This window comes from Podarcis bocagei (genome assembly GCF_964188305.1).
Source record: "Podarcis bocagei genome assembly, chromosome: 7".
Lineage (NCBI taxonomy): Eukaryota > Metazoa > Chordata > Lepidosauria > Squamata > Lacertidae > Podarcis > Podarcis bocagei.
In genome coordinates, this window is record NC_138132.1 from 84,335,037 (window position 1) to 84,351,960 (window position 16,924).

At 44.8% G+C, this 16,924-nt stretch overlaps 1 protein-coding gene across 2 annotated transcripts in view; it reads right to left on the reverse strand.

Moving 5' to 3' along the window:
• NAA25 (N-alpha-acetyltransferase 25, NatB auxiliary subunit) overlaps window positions 1-16,924 on the reverse strand; it is a 40,438-nt gene that overhangs the window by 5,106 nt on the left and 18,408 nt on the right. For both annotated transcript variants that reach the window (XM_081202976.1, XM_081202975.1), the window contains exons 9-17: window positions 15,335-15,424; window positions 13,468-13,637; window positions 6,856-6,968; window positions 4,217-4,424; window positions 3,318-3,407; window positions 2,182-2,362; window positions 1,941-2,040; window positions 1,551-1,702; window positions 953-1,078 (exon numbers count right to left, since the gene is read on the reverse strand). In XM_081202976.1, the coding sequence (XP_081059102.1) occupies window positions 953-1,078; window positions 1,551-1,702; window positions 1,941-2,040; window positions 2,182-2,362; window positions 3,318-3,407; window positions 4,217-4,424; window positions 6,856-6,968; window positions 13,468-13,637; window positions 15,335-15,424 (1,230 nt within the window). The remainder of the gene's footprint in view (window positions 1-952; window positions 1,079-1,550; window positions 1,703-1,940; window positions 2,041-2,181; window positions 2,363-3,317; window positions 3,408-4,216; window positions 4,425-6,855; window positions 6,969-13,467; window positions 13,638-15,334; window positions 15,425-16,924) is intronic.

Below are 16,924 nucleotides of genomic sequence, written 5' to 3' on the forward strand. Positions count from 1 at the left end.
GCTGCTGCAGAATGCTGCAACCACATTGCTGATGGAAGTTTCTGGTTGAGAACATGTGACACCATTGTTAAAACAGCTGCCCTGGCTATCCATCTGCTACCGAGCCGGGTTCAAGGTTTTTGTATTGATTTACAAAGTCCTGAACAACCTGGGTCCAGGATACCTCAGGTGTTGCCTGAAACCTTATATTCCAGCTTCTTCTGCAGGAATGTCTTTGGTCATTCCCCAAGTTGGTGAAGCTCATTTGACAACAACAAAAAATCAAGCCTGTGCAGTACAATGGTCTGCTGATTATTAGTTTTAATTTCTCTTTGCTTTTAGCTTGTTTTTAACTTTTTATGACTTTATTGTATAGCTTTCTATTTTTATGTTGTTGTAAACCACTGTGATATATTTTAAAGTTGCAGCAGTAAATATTTTTTTTTATAAATAAACACAAAAAATATGAAAAAGCAATGGTAAACAGTGCAAGGATTATTGGGGAGGCCATACAGTAGGGGGGGGGGGGAGATTCTATTCACCTGAAGACTGGACGTCCTTGTGGAAAAGCTCCTCCAATGGCCACCAGCCAGTTGTGGGCAGGGCCAGAACCAAAAGTGGGCAAAGCAATGGATGCTGCTCTTACGCTTTGTACAATAGGCTATATCCCAGATGTGCAAAAGTTCTCTCCATCCAGCAAGCAAGAGGCATTATCACGGTTCAATGACCCATTCCAGCCAGACAAAAGCACTTGAGGAGAGCGTGGAGAAGGGCCAGTGAGGGATGTGGTCTGGGGGACTCTCAAGGACCAGACAGAGTTAAAGCACATTTAAGTGCTGGCTAATTGTTATATAACTGTTTGCATAAATATAAAAGGGAAGGCAATCCGTTTTTAGATTGCAATTTAGTGGGCAAATTCCTGAAATTTAGCCTTCAGATAATGACAACCACGGCAGCGGGTTTTTGTACCTACCTGTCTTTTGGGTCCCAATTAAACAAGACAGTGAGGTCTCGGTTGTCCCGCAGGTCATTCCAGGGAATGTCATCCTCTTCTGGACTTAGGCTCATGGACTTTATACTTTCTTCCAAACTCACTGATCTAGTTCATGAAAAGCAATACAGAAGTACTGGGTCAGGTGCTTTTCGGATGAACTGAAGAGGATTTTTATCAGAATTCATTAGCACTCAGTCAGTGCAATGATGCACTCTTGAGCAGACTGACCCTGCTATAAATAATGCAATGCTCTGTGCAAAAAATAATTCATCTTATGCCCAGGAAAGCTGCATTTTTCAACCTGAGAAAGTGATATAACAACTCCCACTCTTCAGCTGAGCTGAAGAGCACCAGGGTTCTCACATCTGAGTACTGTGCAACACTTTAGGTGGAAGACAGCGAACTCTGCTTCATCGAGAGATCTTTCAGTACCACTGGGACCTGTCCCTCAATTGAGACAGCTAGCAGTGCTTCTCCAAGCTAACATCTCTCTCTCAGCTTTACCACCCCACAACCTGCCTGAGGGCCCCCCAGGATAAGCACTCAGAAGATTAGAAATCAACTCTTCCATACTCACATATTTGCTTCAAGTAAGAGGTCCAGTAACATCCGTTCTGTGCGGACTTGTGCAAAGTGAAGTGAGGAGTTTAGTCTGTTCCTGAAAGCAATGAATTCTGGGATCTTCTCAAATGCACCATATTTATAGGCTTGAATAATGTATTCTGAGGTCTAAGAAGGAACACAGGATGGCCTCAGCATTAATTAAGCAAGGAGCTACAGATTTTCTGCATCACAAGAAACATATGACCTTGGGAGCAGCCCTCCCGCTGCCTCTGCAGCACTAAAATGTTCTGGGCGTGCGTCCCCTGCTCATGCAGAAATGCAAGAGACACACCCTTTGGAGAGATTCCGTGTGTTCTCAGAGGGGAAACTGGGATACACATTTGGGGGTCCCTTTGCCACTTACATCTTTCTGGTTGGAGTGGAAAAACCTGAGTGCAAAGTTGCAGGATTGTGACGCGGCAGCATAGTGACCGAAGGCTGTGGCATAGCGTGTCAGCAAGTAACTGTAAGAGAAACAAAACCAAAACAGTAACCATGAGAGGGCTGCTCTGCACCTCTGAAGAGGATCAAATTTGACAGGTGGACAGGGTTCCCACCTGCCAATCGCTTGATGCCACAATTACCACCAACACCACACTACCCACCCGATGGTGTCGTGCTGTATGTGCTTGGCATCGAGGCTGGAGTAAAGCTCCACGACTGGTTCAAACGCCCCGAGCATGCAGTAGATCCGGATGAGCAACAATTTGAACTGAGCATTGGAGGGGCTGTGAGCCAGCCCTTCTTCTAGTAAAGTCAAGCAGTGCCAGGCAGCCAGCTCCTCACCTGGGAAAAGAACACCACACTCAAGCCTTGAACGAGAGAAAGGGGCAGGAAAGATGGCCAAGCAGGGATGAGAAGCCCTCCTTTTGCTAGGATCCAAGAGCCACGGCCATGTCCCATGCTGGACACCCCACTGCTTCCCACAATATTATGATTATTTAATGTGTTTATATCCCGCCTTTCTCCCAAGATGGGATTCAAGGCACCTTACAACATTATCAAATACAAAGTAATAAAAACAAAGTACTGTATTTTTTGCTCGATAAGACTCAATTTTTCCCTCCTAAAAAGTAAGGGGAAATGTGTGTGCGTCTTATGGAATGAATGCAGGCTGCACAGCTATCCCAGAAGCCAGAACAGCAAGAGGGATTGTTGCTTTCACTGTGCAGCGATCCCTCTTGCTGTTCTGGCTTCTGAAATTCAGAATATTTTTTTTCTTGTTTTCCTCCTCCTAGAGCAAAAATACGGTAGTTAGAAACAGTACAACACATTTAGACGCAGCATTAAAATGCTGATTGCCCTAAAAAAAATGTCTGCACCTTCGTTTTCTAAGGCCTGTTTGAATAGGTAGGCTTTAGCCTAACTTCACGAGGAAAGAAATCCCACAATCTGGGAGCAGCCACAGAAAAAGCGCAAGTGACCAAAGGTCACACACAGTGAGCTTCAGGGCCGAGTAGGGATCTGAACCCTGGTTTCCCAGGTTTTAGTTCAAAACTCAGGCTTCCTCAACCTCGGCCCTCTAGATGTTTTTGGCCTACAACTCCCATGATCCCTATCTAGCAGGACCAGTGGTCAGGGATGATGGGAATTGTAGTCTCAAAACATCTGGAGGGCCAAGGTTGCGGAAGCTTGCTCTAACCACACTGGCTTTTGTTCATACGGCTGCAAACCAATGTTTGAGCAGTTGTGGGCTGAAATCTCTATTTGCATGCATGCAGTGGAGCATGTAAGGACATACCTGCCTCTAGCCAGATGTCAAGGAGCAAGTGAACAGCAAGCAGACAGTAGTAGTCGGAAAACTGCAACTCTGTTTTCAAACAAGATTTTCCTATGGAAAAACAAAGTCAAGCAATGTAACTGAAAAAATTGTGTGTCTAGCATTTTAAACAACACCTGGCTTGCAAAAGGTATTGTTTAGCAAGTAGCTACAGTACTTCTTGCATATTTACACAGAAGTCCACCCCACTGAATTCAATGGGACATAATCCAACAGTTAAGCATGCCTAGCATTGCACCCTATGTGCCGTATTCAACTAAGTTTTTAAGAGTGGAACTACTGAAACTAATGAACCTACCTTAGTCATGTTCAGTGGCTCTACTCTTGAGTAAAACTTAGCTGAATGCCAGCCAATTTCTTATTTCTGGAAATCAGCATAGACCTTTTACCTAAGATTTAACTAATAAACAGTTAAACCACATCTGCTTATAATCGTTCTCTGACTAAAGTAACTTTTTCAGTTTGTCAAAGCAAAATCCATTAAAAACCAAGCAAACCATGTAAGATATCTGATGCAGTTCCATCCCTGAAGATAAGTAGGAATCCATTGGACTCTAGAACTCCTCAGAGGAAGGATGAAATGCATCAGGGGGCTAAAGTAAGCCAATAGCAATGACATGGTAGGAGGCAGAGGAAATACTGTATTTTTCTGTGTATAAGACGCCCCCTATTTTGGGGGACTAAAAATTGAGAAAATGGGAGGGGGGAGATTGCCCTTGTATAAGACGACCCCAATTATTTTACATTCTTTTATCATAAAAAACCAAGTCTTATACACGGAAAAGTACAGTAATTATTAGGATTTCCCCCAAGAACAGTGAAGTGGTCTGACATTTAGGCTAGATTCAAGCCCTCCTCACCAAAATTCAGTCCGTGCCGATATCGTGACATCAAGTCCTGGATGGCTCCCAGTTTTTGGGCTTTATCCATGGTGTGGTAGAGGCCAAGCAACCTTGTCAACTGCACGACACACAAGTGTTGCTGCAAAGCTTTGATGTTAGCTGGTAGTGCAAGTTTCTCTTCTGCTGGTGCAGACAGGGGGATGACCCCCAGCAACTGGTTGATGAACTGTGGGGGAGGGAAAAGGAAATTTTAGATTTGAAATACCTAGCAGGGATGGCAGAGAGATCCCATCAGTGCTGCTCCCCTCCCCCCCGAACTGTTTCAATTCCACCTGGCCATTATGAAAACTTTAAGAATTGGCACCAGAGTCTGCTTTTCTTCTTTCCTCCTCACCCCTTTTTCCTTTTGCATCTACCACCAGCTGCCCTATGTAGAGGATTCTAATGAATCTGTATGTGTTGATAATTGTGTTTTCTGGTTTTTAAAAATGCAGTTGAAAACTAGGGGAAAAGCTTGATCACAAAACAGTCTGTTCAATGTATGCCACAACTGGCCTGAACAACAAAGTTTAAGGATGAATAGAAAGACCTTCTCCTCAAATAACGGATCACCTTTCTACTGGTTGCAGCTCGTCTGCTGATTGCTCCAAATTTGGTTTGGATAATTTGCAGTTGTCTGCTTGGAGACGAAAGGTTTGGACTCTGGCTCACATGGAAAAGCTGACTAAACAGTTAGCAGCACTGAATGGAAAACGAATGGAAAGCTGTTTTGTAGAAATAGGGTATGCCTTTACATATCAGAAACTGATTCTGGCAATGCAACGTTATGGCAGGGTATATTTGGCTGCTCTCAATATATTATTCTTATGAGGGAAGGGTGCTATTTTTATTGCATGGGGGTTTCTTGCATTGTTATACTAGAAAACATTTACATTTTAAATGTTACTTGTAAGCTGCCTTGGAAAGATTTACATCCGTTGTTATAAATAAAGCTGGTGGTGGCCCTTGTATTTTTCATAATCTAAGCCTGTAAACTGGGATAGGCTTTTTAAATTATTGTTTAAACCACTTAGGGAACCGCTGCAGCTGAAGAGCAAGGCTAAAATGTGCTAAGAAGATAAATGTGCAGCCAAAGTTTCAAAATGTATAAGCAGATTGTATGTCTACATCAGCCTTGTGCAATCTGGTGCCCGTCAAGTGTTTTGGACTACACCACCCATCAAAATGAGGGCACCAGGTTGCAAAACCCTGGTTGAGAACAGAAAACACCTAAATTTTCCAGCTAGAAACTGTTCTGCACTGGGTTCTGAGGGCATGGTGTAGGCTTGTTTGGTTAGGAACATTGTGAAGAAAGGGCAGAATTCTCAAATCCTTATCATCCATGAGAGCCTGGGGACAAACATTTTCAATGAATATACTCGAAATCGCTGCACAATATCACTTGTTCAAGGGCACCAATTTGGGAGAGCTGGCATTGTGGGGGAAGCAAATGGCATCCTATTCTCCCCTCCCCCACGGATACCATGAAAGAAACCAATGAACGAACAAATAGTGAGATGAGTGGCATGTAGAGGCATGAGATAGGGAATCAGTGGCTATGTAGTGCCCTCTTCCCTTAAACACTGCCACCTTCTTGAGTCTCCCTGCAGTCCTAAGAGAAACACACTTTAAAAAAACACCACACTTCTAAAAACTCACAATATTCAATTCAGCACCAGATCTCAGATTTCACTCTTAAGTGACAAAACCCTACACATGACGTTGCCTTGGAAAGCCAAAATTCCTGCCTTGGAAAGCCTGCATCAAGTGTCTGAGAGAAATTTTCAAGGAGTTACAATGATGCTTTCCCTTCCAGTAAGGCTTTTAATTAAGGGACATCAGCAGGTATAAGGCAACAGGTTAGGATTTCAGGGCAGGGTAGTCACCTTCCACCTGTGATCCTAGAAAGCTGCTGCCATCAATCTTGGGCAATGGGGACTCCTGCTGAAGTGGTATAAGGCAGCAACATCTATCCTAATATTTTGAAGTAAGATTTGTTTTAATGTACTGATGTTTACAACCTGCTTAGAAATGGCATCTGCTGGATTACACTCAATTGCTCAGTGACCTTTGGCGAGAGCCACATTGGAGCTAGCAGAAAAACAACAACTAAAAACCCCTCTTAACCTCAATAGTGCTGGGACCATAGTTCTCAGCAGTTTTGTTTACAGCCTCTGACAGGCCAGGGGTTTTTTCCCCCTTTTCTTTTGCACATTTAACCCTCTAGCCACAGGGGCTTAGAAGAACAATGAGTTGAGCACCAGGATTTCCAGCTGCTGAAATCACTCAGCACAGCTACTCCTGACAGCAAAGTCTCTTTTCCTCTTTTGAATATTGGGGCAGGGCCCTCGCTGCCCTACACAGCATAGGAAGCAGAGGGAAACTAGAAAAAAAATAAAGCAGTAGATAAAAAAATAGATAAAACAGCATCTTTAGTCAGATTGCCCTGAGCTGGGGCAGGAGCACACTGGCCTTCAAGTTTCTGCATAATCCCAAGTTGCACCCAAAATGTTTTGCCTTAATTGTATATTTCAATCATTGGAACAAATAACACAAGCATGTTGTAGTGAAAAGAAAGGAAGAGAAAAGATCAGCAGACAAACGGCCACCAAACTTACCTTTGTATATTGGGTCGGTGGGAGGAGATCCACAAACACCTTGAGATCAGTAAAGCAGCACGGTTTGTCCCCAAATTGTTTGAAATATTGGAACATCAGCTCTTCTGGATCACCTTACAAGTGTAAGAGCAGTGATTTAAGATGTTTTTCAGCAGTAAAACAGATAACTGAAGGGAAGTGACATATCTACACCTTAGCTTCTCTTGCTGAACTGACATGACTCCCTAGTGTACTTTGAAATTTAATACAGTAGTAATTTAAGACTATCATAATGAATTAGGAAGCTATGTGTTAAACAAAGATGATTCCAAATAACTGAAGTAAAATCAAGCATACAATTGAGAAGGCAACATGTGAGGAATATAGCAAGTTGGAACAGAGAGGTTTCATTTTCCGAGTAAGGCTTACAATTTTAACTGAGTGTTTTCATTTTTAACATATCCTCTGTTGGCACACTCTCTTTAGCTTGGGGGTGCGAGAGATGGAGAGTTCTACAAGTGGGGAAGGGATGGAGCACAGCTTTCTTCTCTGCCCTCTGCCACCTTTCACCTGCTATGTTTATAGTGCTGGAGGCATGCCAGCCACAGACACTCTTTGTGGGGGTGGAGGGAGTGGAAATACAGGTTATGGTACACTATCCTCTTTCTGAACTCTGTTATCTTCTCTCTGTAAACCCTTGGCAAACGTGCCTCAACACACAGACATAAATACAACAATTTGGGCATACAACTAAGATGGGGAACTGCTTTTGTTAGATTCAGGTAGGTAGCCGTGTTGATCTGACGTAGTAAAGGTAAAGGTGCCCCTGACCATTAGGTCCAGTAGTGGATGACTCTAGGTGCAGCACTCATCTCATTCTATAGGCTGAGGGAGCCGGCGTTTGTCTGCAGACAGCTTCCGGGTCATGTGGCCAGCATGGCTACACTGCTTCTGGCGAACCAGAGCAGTGCACGGAAACGCCGTTTACCTTCCCACCAGAGCAGTGCCTATTTATCTACTTGCACTTTGCTGTGCTTTTGGACTGCTAGGTGGGCAGGAGCTGGGACTGAACAATGGGAGCTCACCCCGTCACGGGGATTCGAACCGCTGACCTTCAGATCGGCAAGCCCTAGGCTCAGTGGTTTAGACCACAGCACCACCCGCAGTAGAAATATATTAAAAAATTAAAAAATAGTCCAGTAGCACCTTAGAGACCAACTAAGTTTGTTCTTAGTATGAGCTTTCGTGTGCATGCACACTTTTTCAGATACCTGAAGAAGGTGCTACTGGACTATTTATTTTTTTAATGATATTTATTGAAAAAAGAAATTTTAAAATCACAAAGAAAAAGATAGATAAAATTACAGAAAAAAGACAAAAACAGGAAAAAAATAAAATAAAACCATCATATTCAAATTCTCCACTTTCTTTACCTTCTTTCCATGACCTCCTCCTCCTCCTCCCATCTCTTGTATCTTGATTAATAATTGTCACAGCAAATCCTTTCCATAATTCATAATATTCTGTCATTACATTACCTTGCTCTATTTTCATCTTATCTTATATAAAACCTTAAAACTTAAAGTTTAAATCTTATTTTTACCAGCTTCTCATAACCATTACCTTTTTACCTAGTTCTTTAATAATAATAATAATAATAATAATTTTTTATTTATACCCCGCCCTCCCCAGCCAAGGCCGGGCTCAGAGCGGCTTACAAGCAATAATAAAAACAAGATGAGTGATTACAACTTAAAAACAAAAATAAAATACAACATTAAAATAATGGAACATTAAAATATTAAAATGGAGCCTCATTGCAGGAGAAGGAAAAGAAAAAAGAAAAAGGGGGCGGAGGGAATCAAATTGGCTCCAATCCAAAGGCCAGGCGGAACAACTCTGTCTTACAGGCCCTGCGGAAAGAGATCAGATCCTGCAGGGCCCTGGTCTCATGAGACAGAGCGTTCCACCAAGCTGGGGCCAGTGCTGAAAAGGCCCTGGCTCTGGTTGAAGCCAATCTAACTTCCTTAGGGCCTGGGACCACTAGGGTGTTGTTATTTATGGACCTTGAGGCTCTCCGTGGGGCATACCAGGCGAGGCGGTCCCGTAGGTACGAGGGTCCTAGGCCGTGAAGGGCTTTAAAGGTCAAAAGCAGCACCTTAAATCTGACCCTGTACTCCACCGGGAGCCAGTGCAGCTTGAAAAGCACTGGATGAATATGCTTCCATGGCAGAGACGCTGTGAGGAGCCTCGCTGCAGCATTCTGTACCCGCTGGAGTTTCTGGGACAGCTTCAAGGGCAGCCCCGCGTAGAGCGAGTTACAGTAGTCAAGCCTGGAGATGACTGTCGCATGGATCACTGTGGCCAGGTCGGGGCGGGAAAGGTAAGGGACCAACTGCTTGATGCGGCGAAGGTGGAAAAATGTCGCCTTGGCTGTTGCTGTGACTTGCGCCTCCATGGAAAGGGAGGCGTCAAGGATTACACCCAAACTCTTAACGGAAGGCAATGGCACTAATTGGGCCCCCGCAAGAGAAGGGAGTTGGTCCCTCATCCCCATGCTATCCCGACCTAGCCATAGGACCTCTGTCTTCGAAGGATTTAGTTTCAATCGGCTCCCACGAAACCATCCAGCCACAGCTTCCAAGCATCTGGTCAGTGTGTAAGGGGCCGAGTTGGTGTGGCCATCCATCAGTAGATAGAGCTGAGTGTCATCAGCATATTGATGACAGCCCAGCCCAAAGCTCCGGATAATCTGGGCAAGGGGGCGCATAAAGATGTTAAAAAGCATTGGGGAGAGAATTGCGCCCTGCGGCACTCCACACACCAAGGAGTGGCGTGACGACATTTCCCTCCCTAGTGCCACCCTCTGTCCCCGACCAGAGATAAAAGAGCACAACCAGTTACGGGCTATGCCCTGTATCCCCACGTCTGCAAGGCGATGGTCCAGAAGATCATGATCGACCATGTCAAAGGCTGCTGACAAATCTAAAAGGATCAGCAGTCCTGACCCGCCTCGATCCAGTTGTCTACGGATATCATCTGTTAGGGCAACCAGAGCCGTCTCCGTCCCAAAACCAGGACGGAAACCGGACTGAAATGGATCTAATGCCGATGTTTCCTCCAGAAACCTACCAAGCTGTTCAGCAACCGCTCTCTCAATTACCTTACCCAGGTATGGAAGATTTGAAACTGGGCGGTAATTGGATAGGTCTAAGGGATCTAATGAAGCTTTCTTTAAGAGTGGACGCACCACTGCTTCCTTCAGTTCCCCTGGGAATGTCCCCGTGTCAAGGGACAAATTGATAATTTCAACCAGGGGGGTCCGCGCAACATCTGGACACTCCCTAATCAGCCAAGACGGGCACGGATCAAGGAGGCAGGTGGTGGGCCTACCAACTTGGAGGAATCTATCCACATCAGTAGGGAGTATCCGATCGAAATGGTCCAACACTGGACCTGAAGTCAGTCGAGGGGCCTCCAGTTCAGTCACTGTATCTAAATTGGCAGGGAGGTCACGGCGGAGCAACAGGACTTTCTCCGCAAAAAAGCTCGCGAATGCCTCACAGCTGTGGGTCGAATTTGTGCTTAAATTTGGTTGTCCTCCTAAGGACGTTACTGACCTAATTATTCTAAAAAGTTGTGCCGGGCGAGAGCTAGCGGATGCAATAGAAGCTGCAAAGTAAGATTTCTTAGCAGCTTTCATAGCCATCTCATAGGCTTTCATAAGCGTCCTATAAGACATTTAAACATTCTTACAAGAGCCTAGTAATTTCATTTCAACATTTTTTGCAACTTTCATAAAAACATTTCTGACGATAAAAAAAAGAAAATAAAGACAATCCAATCTTCTTCCAGCGTCCCCTCCCCCCGGTCCCGGGATTATCAGTCCTTTTTGTCCCATTAGTCTGGCCCATGGCGTGCCATGACAGAACAATTGAATGAAGAGGACCTTGTTGAATCTTGGGCGCCAGGGATGGAGGGACTTTTAGCCCAGCAAGAAAATGAGTCTTTGGATTTGATAAATGAACTTGGAAAAAACCAGATTTGGAAAGACAAAGTTTGGCTGGAAATGGGGGGTTGGACTGACCCCCCTATGCAGGGATGTTTGGACTTTCAGAATCTGGCAAGGGGCCGTCAGAGGTTTGGAGCTGTTGGGACTTATCTTGGAGGGAATTTGAAACGTGTTTACTACTTGAAACATGTTTTAAAATACCACATGGAGTTTAGTCTGGACTATGAGAAAGGGGCTGATTTGTCGAAAAGGGTCAAAAACACTACCAAGCTGGAGTTCCCACGAGTGAAAGGAAAATATGAAGAAGAACTGCGGAAGGGACATGGAAGAGATTTGATGGCCTCGGATATAAGATCACCAGGTTACTGGACTATTATTTTATCCTTTTGTTAGGCAAGCCAGTTCAAATAGTGGCCAATCTTTCAGAGGCCACATTTCACAGGTGGACAGGGCAGCCCACTGTCAACTACATGATGGCAAGTGATGTCAGGTAGAAGTGATTCCACCTAGAAGCAGCAGGGCTTGCATTCAGTGACAAATTTAAAGTGTGCAGAATGAAAGCTGAGGCTCCAAAGGAACAATCAGGAGCATGTGGCTTGGAGCGCCCTCCTTATTGTCCCTTTCTAGCCCTTGCTTGCATTAGGTGCAGATCTGAGTAGAAGAGACTCCACCCAAACGCAGCAAGGCTTGCACTCATAGCCAAACTTAAACAGTGCTGAATGTAAGCAGGGGCAACAAAGGAACAATCAGACTTCCTATTGCCCCTTTGTAACCTCAGCTTAACCTGTCCTGCACCTGATGGTGAGCAAAGTGAAGCCCAAAACAGCTGCATGGGCCAAACTGAGAGGTTCACCATCACTGGAATATACCATTCCCTCTAATAGCAATCTCAGGTGTTTGAGCATTTATAATTTTGGAAGTGATATGGGGCCAGGCAAAAGTACGGTGGTGGCTTTTGCACTCCAGAAACCAAAAACAAGGCAGTGGCTCCAGGTAATCATAAATTTCTTAACTAAATGAAAATAACAGTTTTTAAAAACAACCAGAAACTGCATGACAGGAGCCTATGAGCTTACAAATTGTTGGTGGCAACTGAGCATAGAGAGAGAGAGACAATGGAGGGAGGAGAAAATGCAAATGGCCATAGTTCAGTGGTGGAGCATGTGCTTTGCATGCAGAAGGTCCCAGGTTTAATCCCTGACATCTCCAGGCAAGGCTGGGCATGTCACCAGTCTGATGAAACCTAGAGGATCAGCTGCCTGTCACTGCAGACAACAGTGAGCAATATGGACCAATAGTATAAGGCAGCTTCCTATGTTCCTAAAAAGGGATGCGAGTGGCGCTGTTGGTTAAACCACAGAGCCTAGGACTTGCTGATCAGAAGGTCGGTGGTTCGAATCCCCACGATGGGGTGAGCTCCCGTTGCTCGGTCCCTGCTCCTGCCAACCTAGCAGTTCAAAAGCACGTCAAAGTGCAAGTAGATAAATAGGTACCACTCCGGCAGGAAGGTAAACGCCGTTTCCGTGCGCTGCTCTGGTTCGCCAGAAGCGGCTTAGTCATGCTGGCCACATGACTCGGAAGCTGTACGCCGGCTCCCTTGGCCAATAAAGCGAGATGAGCGCCGCAACCCCAGAGTCGGTCACAACTGGACCTAATGGTCAAGGGTCCCTTTTACCTTTACCTTATGTTCCTAAAAAGGGCCCAAAGAAACCAGGAATCAGGAAGGCAGTGGAAGTCAAGTCTGTAGTTTGAGACACTGAATAGCTGTGAACCATCCATACAATCCTCCCAAAAGAAAAAAGGGGGGCAAAAAAGGAGGAATTTGACTTGTTCAAGCAACCAACAAATAAAGCAAATATCATAGCGACTATCTGGTGTATGTGTGGGGAGTTTGGGGGAAGGATTCCTTGTCCATCTCTAGAACTGTATGCCCCCTACCCCACTATAAAGCTATGAGATCTTTGGGGCAGGTAGGACAGCAGAAGGCCTTGGAGTTGGGGGAGAGAAGTATTCTTATCTCTTCCCTACTCCTGAAACTCATCCCCCACTTAAGTCAAGAGTCCTGAACAATACTAAAGGTTCCAGGCTATATTAGTGGGTGTGGTCAGACTGCAATATCTTGTTGCAGATCCCTGCTTGCTTCTTTTTAAAAGGACATGAACTCCCAACTTATCTGCCCAGTAAATTTCCATTTAGATTTTTAACTTTTTAAAAAAAGCAGCAGAGATGCAAATGCATCTCACTTGACAATTTGTGAAGAATGTGCTGCACGAACTATTTCTCCAACTACTGAAGGGATTCTACTTCACTCTCAGCAGGGAGACAACTCTTAAAGAACTAATAATACATACACACAAAGCTAGTTTTAGCGTTCCTTGTGCTGCAGCAATTCTTGAGGCTCCAGTGTGTTACCATCTAAATATTTACCATTCACAAGCTGCCTCTCCACGCCAAGGATTAAAATAGAAGACAAACAATCCTCTCCCCAAAGCATGGGTGGATTTCTGCAATTCTTGTGCAGAGTTTACATCAGCTGCGGCAATCCCAGGACGGAGCCCTGATTCTACTTTCACACCCTCTCCCCGTGAGGCTCAATTTGGCATCCCATTAGTGGCCCTTACCCAATTGGTGTTCTTCACTGCAGCCTCGGTGCCGCAACCGCCTGATCAGCTCCAGTCGGGCGAGGAATGGTCCCCGGAGTGGCCGGGCGCTGTTGGCTTCTTGTGTTATCCTCTGCTCTATGAAAGCCATGGCTTGCTCTGTGCTGTGATGCACTTCGCCTTCGAGAGAGCTGCGCACAAAAAGGAAGTATGATTCCCAGTGCCTCCAAACGGCCTTTTTGTGAAATTCTGATCAAGGAATGGGACACTGCATTGCTGCTACCCTGCCCACCAGAGCCTAGTATGTAACATGTAAAAAACCATGACTTTTTAGGATGAGAATGGGCAACTGAAGGTCCAGGGGCTCAATACCGCTCATGGCAGTTTCCTGCCTCCCAGAATAGCTCCAATTCAAAGCCCCCACTTCCTTAACCCCCCCCCCCATTCTTTACCATATTTCTCCCTGCACAAGCCAAGGACCCTTTAACCCAGGGATGAGGAAATTATGGCCATCCAGATGTTCTTGGGACTCCTATCAGCCCTTGCAGCTACCATGACCAATGGGCAGGCATGTTGGGAGCTGAAAGCCCAACCACATCCAGAGAGCTGCAGATTTCTCATCCCTGTTTTAAACCCTCCTCCCCATCTGAAGAGCAGCAAAGGCTTGACCAGAGTCCTCCTCTTATTTTGACCTCAAAGTGTTCACAAGCCAAGAGACAGCTGGAGCAACCAGCTGGGGTGTATAGTAAGGTGAAGACAGTGACAAACCGGAACTTTGCCTACATCCCAGTTGGCATGCAGAGGAGTGTCTGTGACACTCATTAAAAGGAAGAAATGAAAAGATTCTGTCTGAACCCATGTCCATGTGGGAGTTTAGGGGTAAAGCTCCAAGCACCTTCTTTAGGAGAGGAATGTTATGAATTACAAAGGAGAGAGCTTTTTTGTATTGACGCCCTAACTTTAAAATACCTTCTTGAAGGGGATCTATCCGGCACCAGCCTCACATTATTTTTGGTGAAAGGTTAAGACTTTATTTGCCGAGGTATCTTAGAAGCAAAGTGCAGACTGATGCCTTTTTGTTTCTTGGTTTTAAATTTGTAGCTTATATTTTATTTACTTGTGTTGCTATTATTATCATTGTATAATATTGTTTCGATGCTGTGTGGATTGTTCCCACTGATGAAAGGCAGGTTCTGTTTTCTTGTTACCTCAAACCAATTTTGGTTTGAATGAACGAACAAATGAATATTGCTAGTCTTTCAGTGTCTGCCAAAAACTGATTAAAAATTAGGTAGCCTAAGAGGAAAGGAAAGCTGGTGTCTATGATGTCACTGGCAGAGTTCACATGTAACACCACACCATGTTTTAATAAACTATGGGTATTAGACCATGCTTTATTTGATTGTCCAAACCTAGCCAGGAGCTTAATTATGATTTGTCAACCACAAACTGATCACACTTGTAAACCATAATTTGTTGTTTCTTATAAACCTTGGGTTTGTGTCAGCCATGGCTGAGTGTTACGTGCAAACCCAGTACTCATTTTGGATCAAGATCTGAACAACTAAAGTATTCAAGAAGGTAGAAGTGTCTCATGCCCCTGGCTAGGAGAGATGAGTGGAAACATCTGAATTTTTACACGTATGACTTCACATGAGTTGATGCACTGGGCACTCATTTGGTGCTCTCAAAACATTTCTTCCTAGATGACACAGGATCCAGATGCAGGCAATAGCTGGTGCTGTGTTTGGGAGTAAGGAACTAACAGCCAAGTGTACTAAGGAAATGAGCTCCCATTTCTCTACTCTCAAAGCCCCCTTACCATGCAAATACTTCAATTAAAAAGAGACAAATGCTCAAAGCCCTCAAAAGAGAGTAAGACACTCACTGCTCTCCTTCAGCTGGGGGAGTCCAGGCTGCGTCAATCAGTTGAAAGATGGAATCGAAATAGATCATATAAAACTGCCAATCATCTGGGCTAAAACAGAAAAGAGGCAAGCAGAAGAACTGAGCACAGTGTAAAACAACTTCTCTTTCTTTCTTTCTGTCTCTCTCTCTCTTTTATGGGATGGAAGGCAAAACACCCACATCTGGGGTAAAAGTGTCCTGAGATTCACTAGTATTCTCCTAGCAAGGAAGATAAGAACAGCTTCATGTCTGTTGCCTTTTATGTCTTAAAGAAAAGGCAACTTAAGATAAGCATCCCTAACAAAAAAATGCACCAGTGAAAATATTGAGCCTTTATAGTGTCACCAGCCCAGTCTTTAGGAATACTCTGCCAACAGGGGTCTTCTCTTTCAATACTTAACAGCTGGGGGGGGGGGGAGATGTCAACAGTAAAAGTACAGTGGTACCTCGGGTTACATACGCTTCAGGTTACATACGCTTCAGGTTGCAGACTCCGCTAACCCAGAAATATTACCTCGGGTTAAGAACTTTGCTTCAGGATGAGAACAGAAATTGTGCTCCGGCGGCGCAGCAGCAGCAGCAGGAGGCCCCATTAGCTAAAGTGGTCTTCAGGTTAAGAACAGTTTCAGGTTAAGAACGGACCTCCAGAACCAATTTAGTACTTAACCCGAGGTACCACTGTAACTTAATTAAACAGTCAAACAAAATAACCACATTTTCCTATACATTAAATGACAAACAAACTAGTTCTTTGTCTAAGTATTTGTCAACCACCACAGTACCTCTCTGGGACGCGGGTGGAGCTGTGGGTTAAACCACAGAGCCTAGGGCTTGCCAATCAGAAGGTTGGCGGTTAGAATCCCCGCCATGGGGTGAGCTCCCGTTGTTTGGTCCCTGCTCCTGCCAACCTAGCAGTTTGAAAGCACGTCAAAGTGCAAGGAGATAAATAGGTACCGCTCCGGCAGGAAGGTAAACGGCGTTTCCGTACGCTGCTCTGGTTCGCCAGAAGTGGCTTAGTCATGCTGGCCACATGACTCGGAAGCTGTACGCCGGCTCCCTCGGCCAGTAAAGCGAGATGAGCGCCGCAACCCCAGAGTCAGCCACGACTGGACCTAATGGTCAGGGGTCCCTTTACCTTACAGTACCTCTTTACGCACAAGCCAGGCTTTTGAGAGGTGAGTGAAGGCTGACTTCTTGCAAAGCACTTGAGGAGAACAATGACCATGTTTTTCCTTATTGATCTCCCTGTGTGAAAGAGCTAGAACCTTTTGATATTTTTAATGAAAGCTAAACATTCAGAGGGAAGCTATCTCCCTTCCACTTGTCCCCAGACTCTTCCACAGCTATGGTCTGGGAAGAACGCTTATCTCACAGAAGTGAGTTAAAATCTCATAATTTACTATATTTTAGATCCCACTGTATCTGATGACAGGGCAGAACAGGGGGGACACTGAAACTTTTTCTTATCTATTATAAAAGTCAGGATGCTGCTTTACTAATGCTTACACCAAGGACCACAGGAAGCTGCCTTACACCAAGTCAGACCAATTTATTTGTTACCGTATTTTTC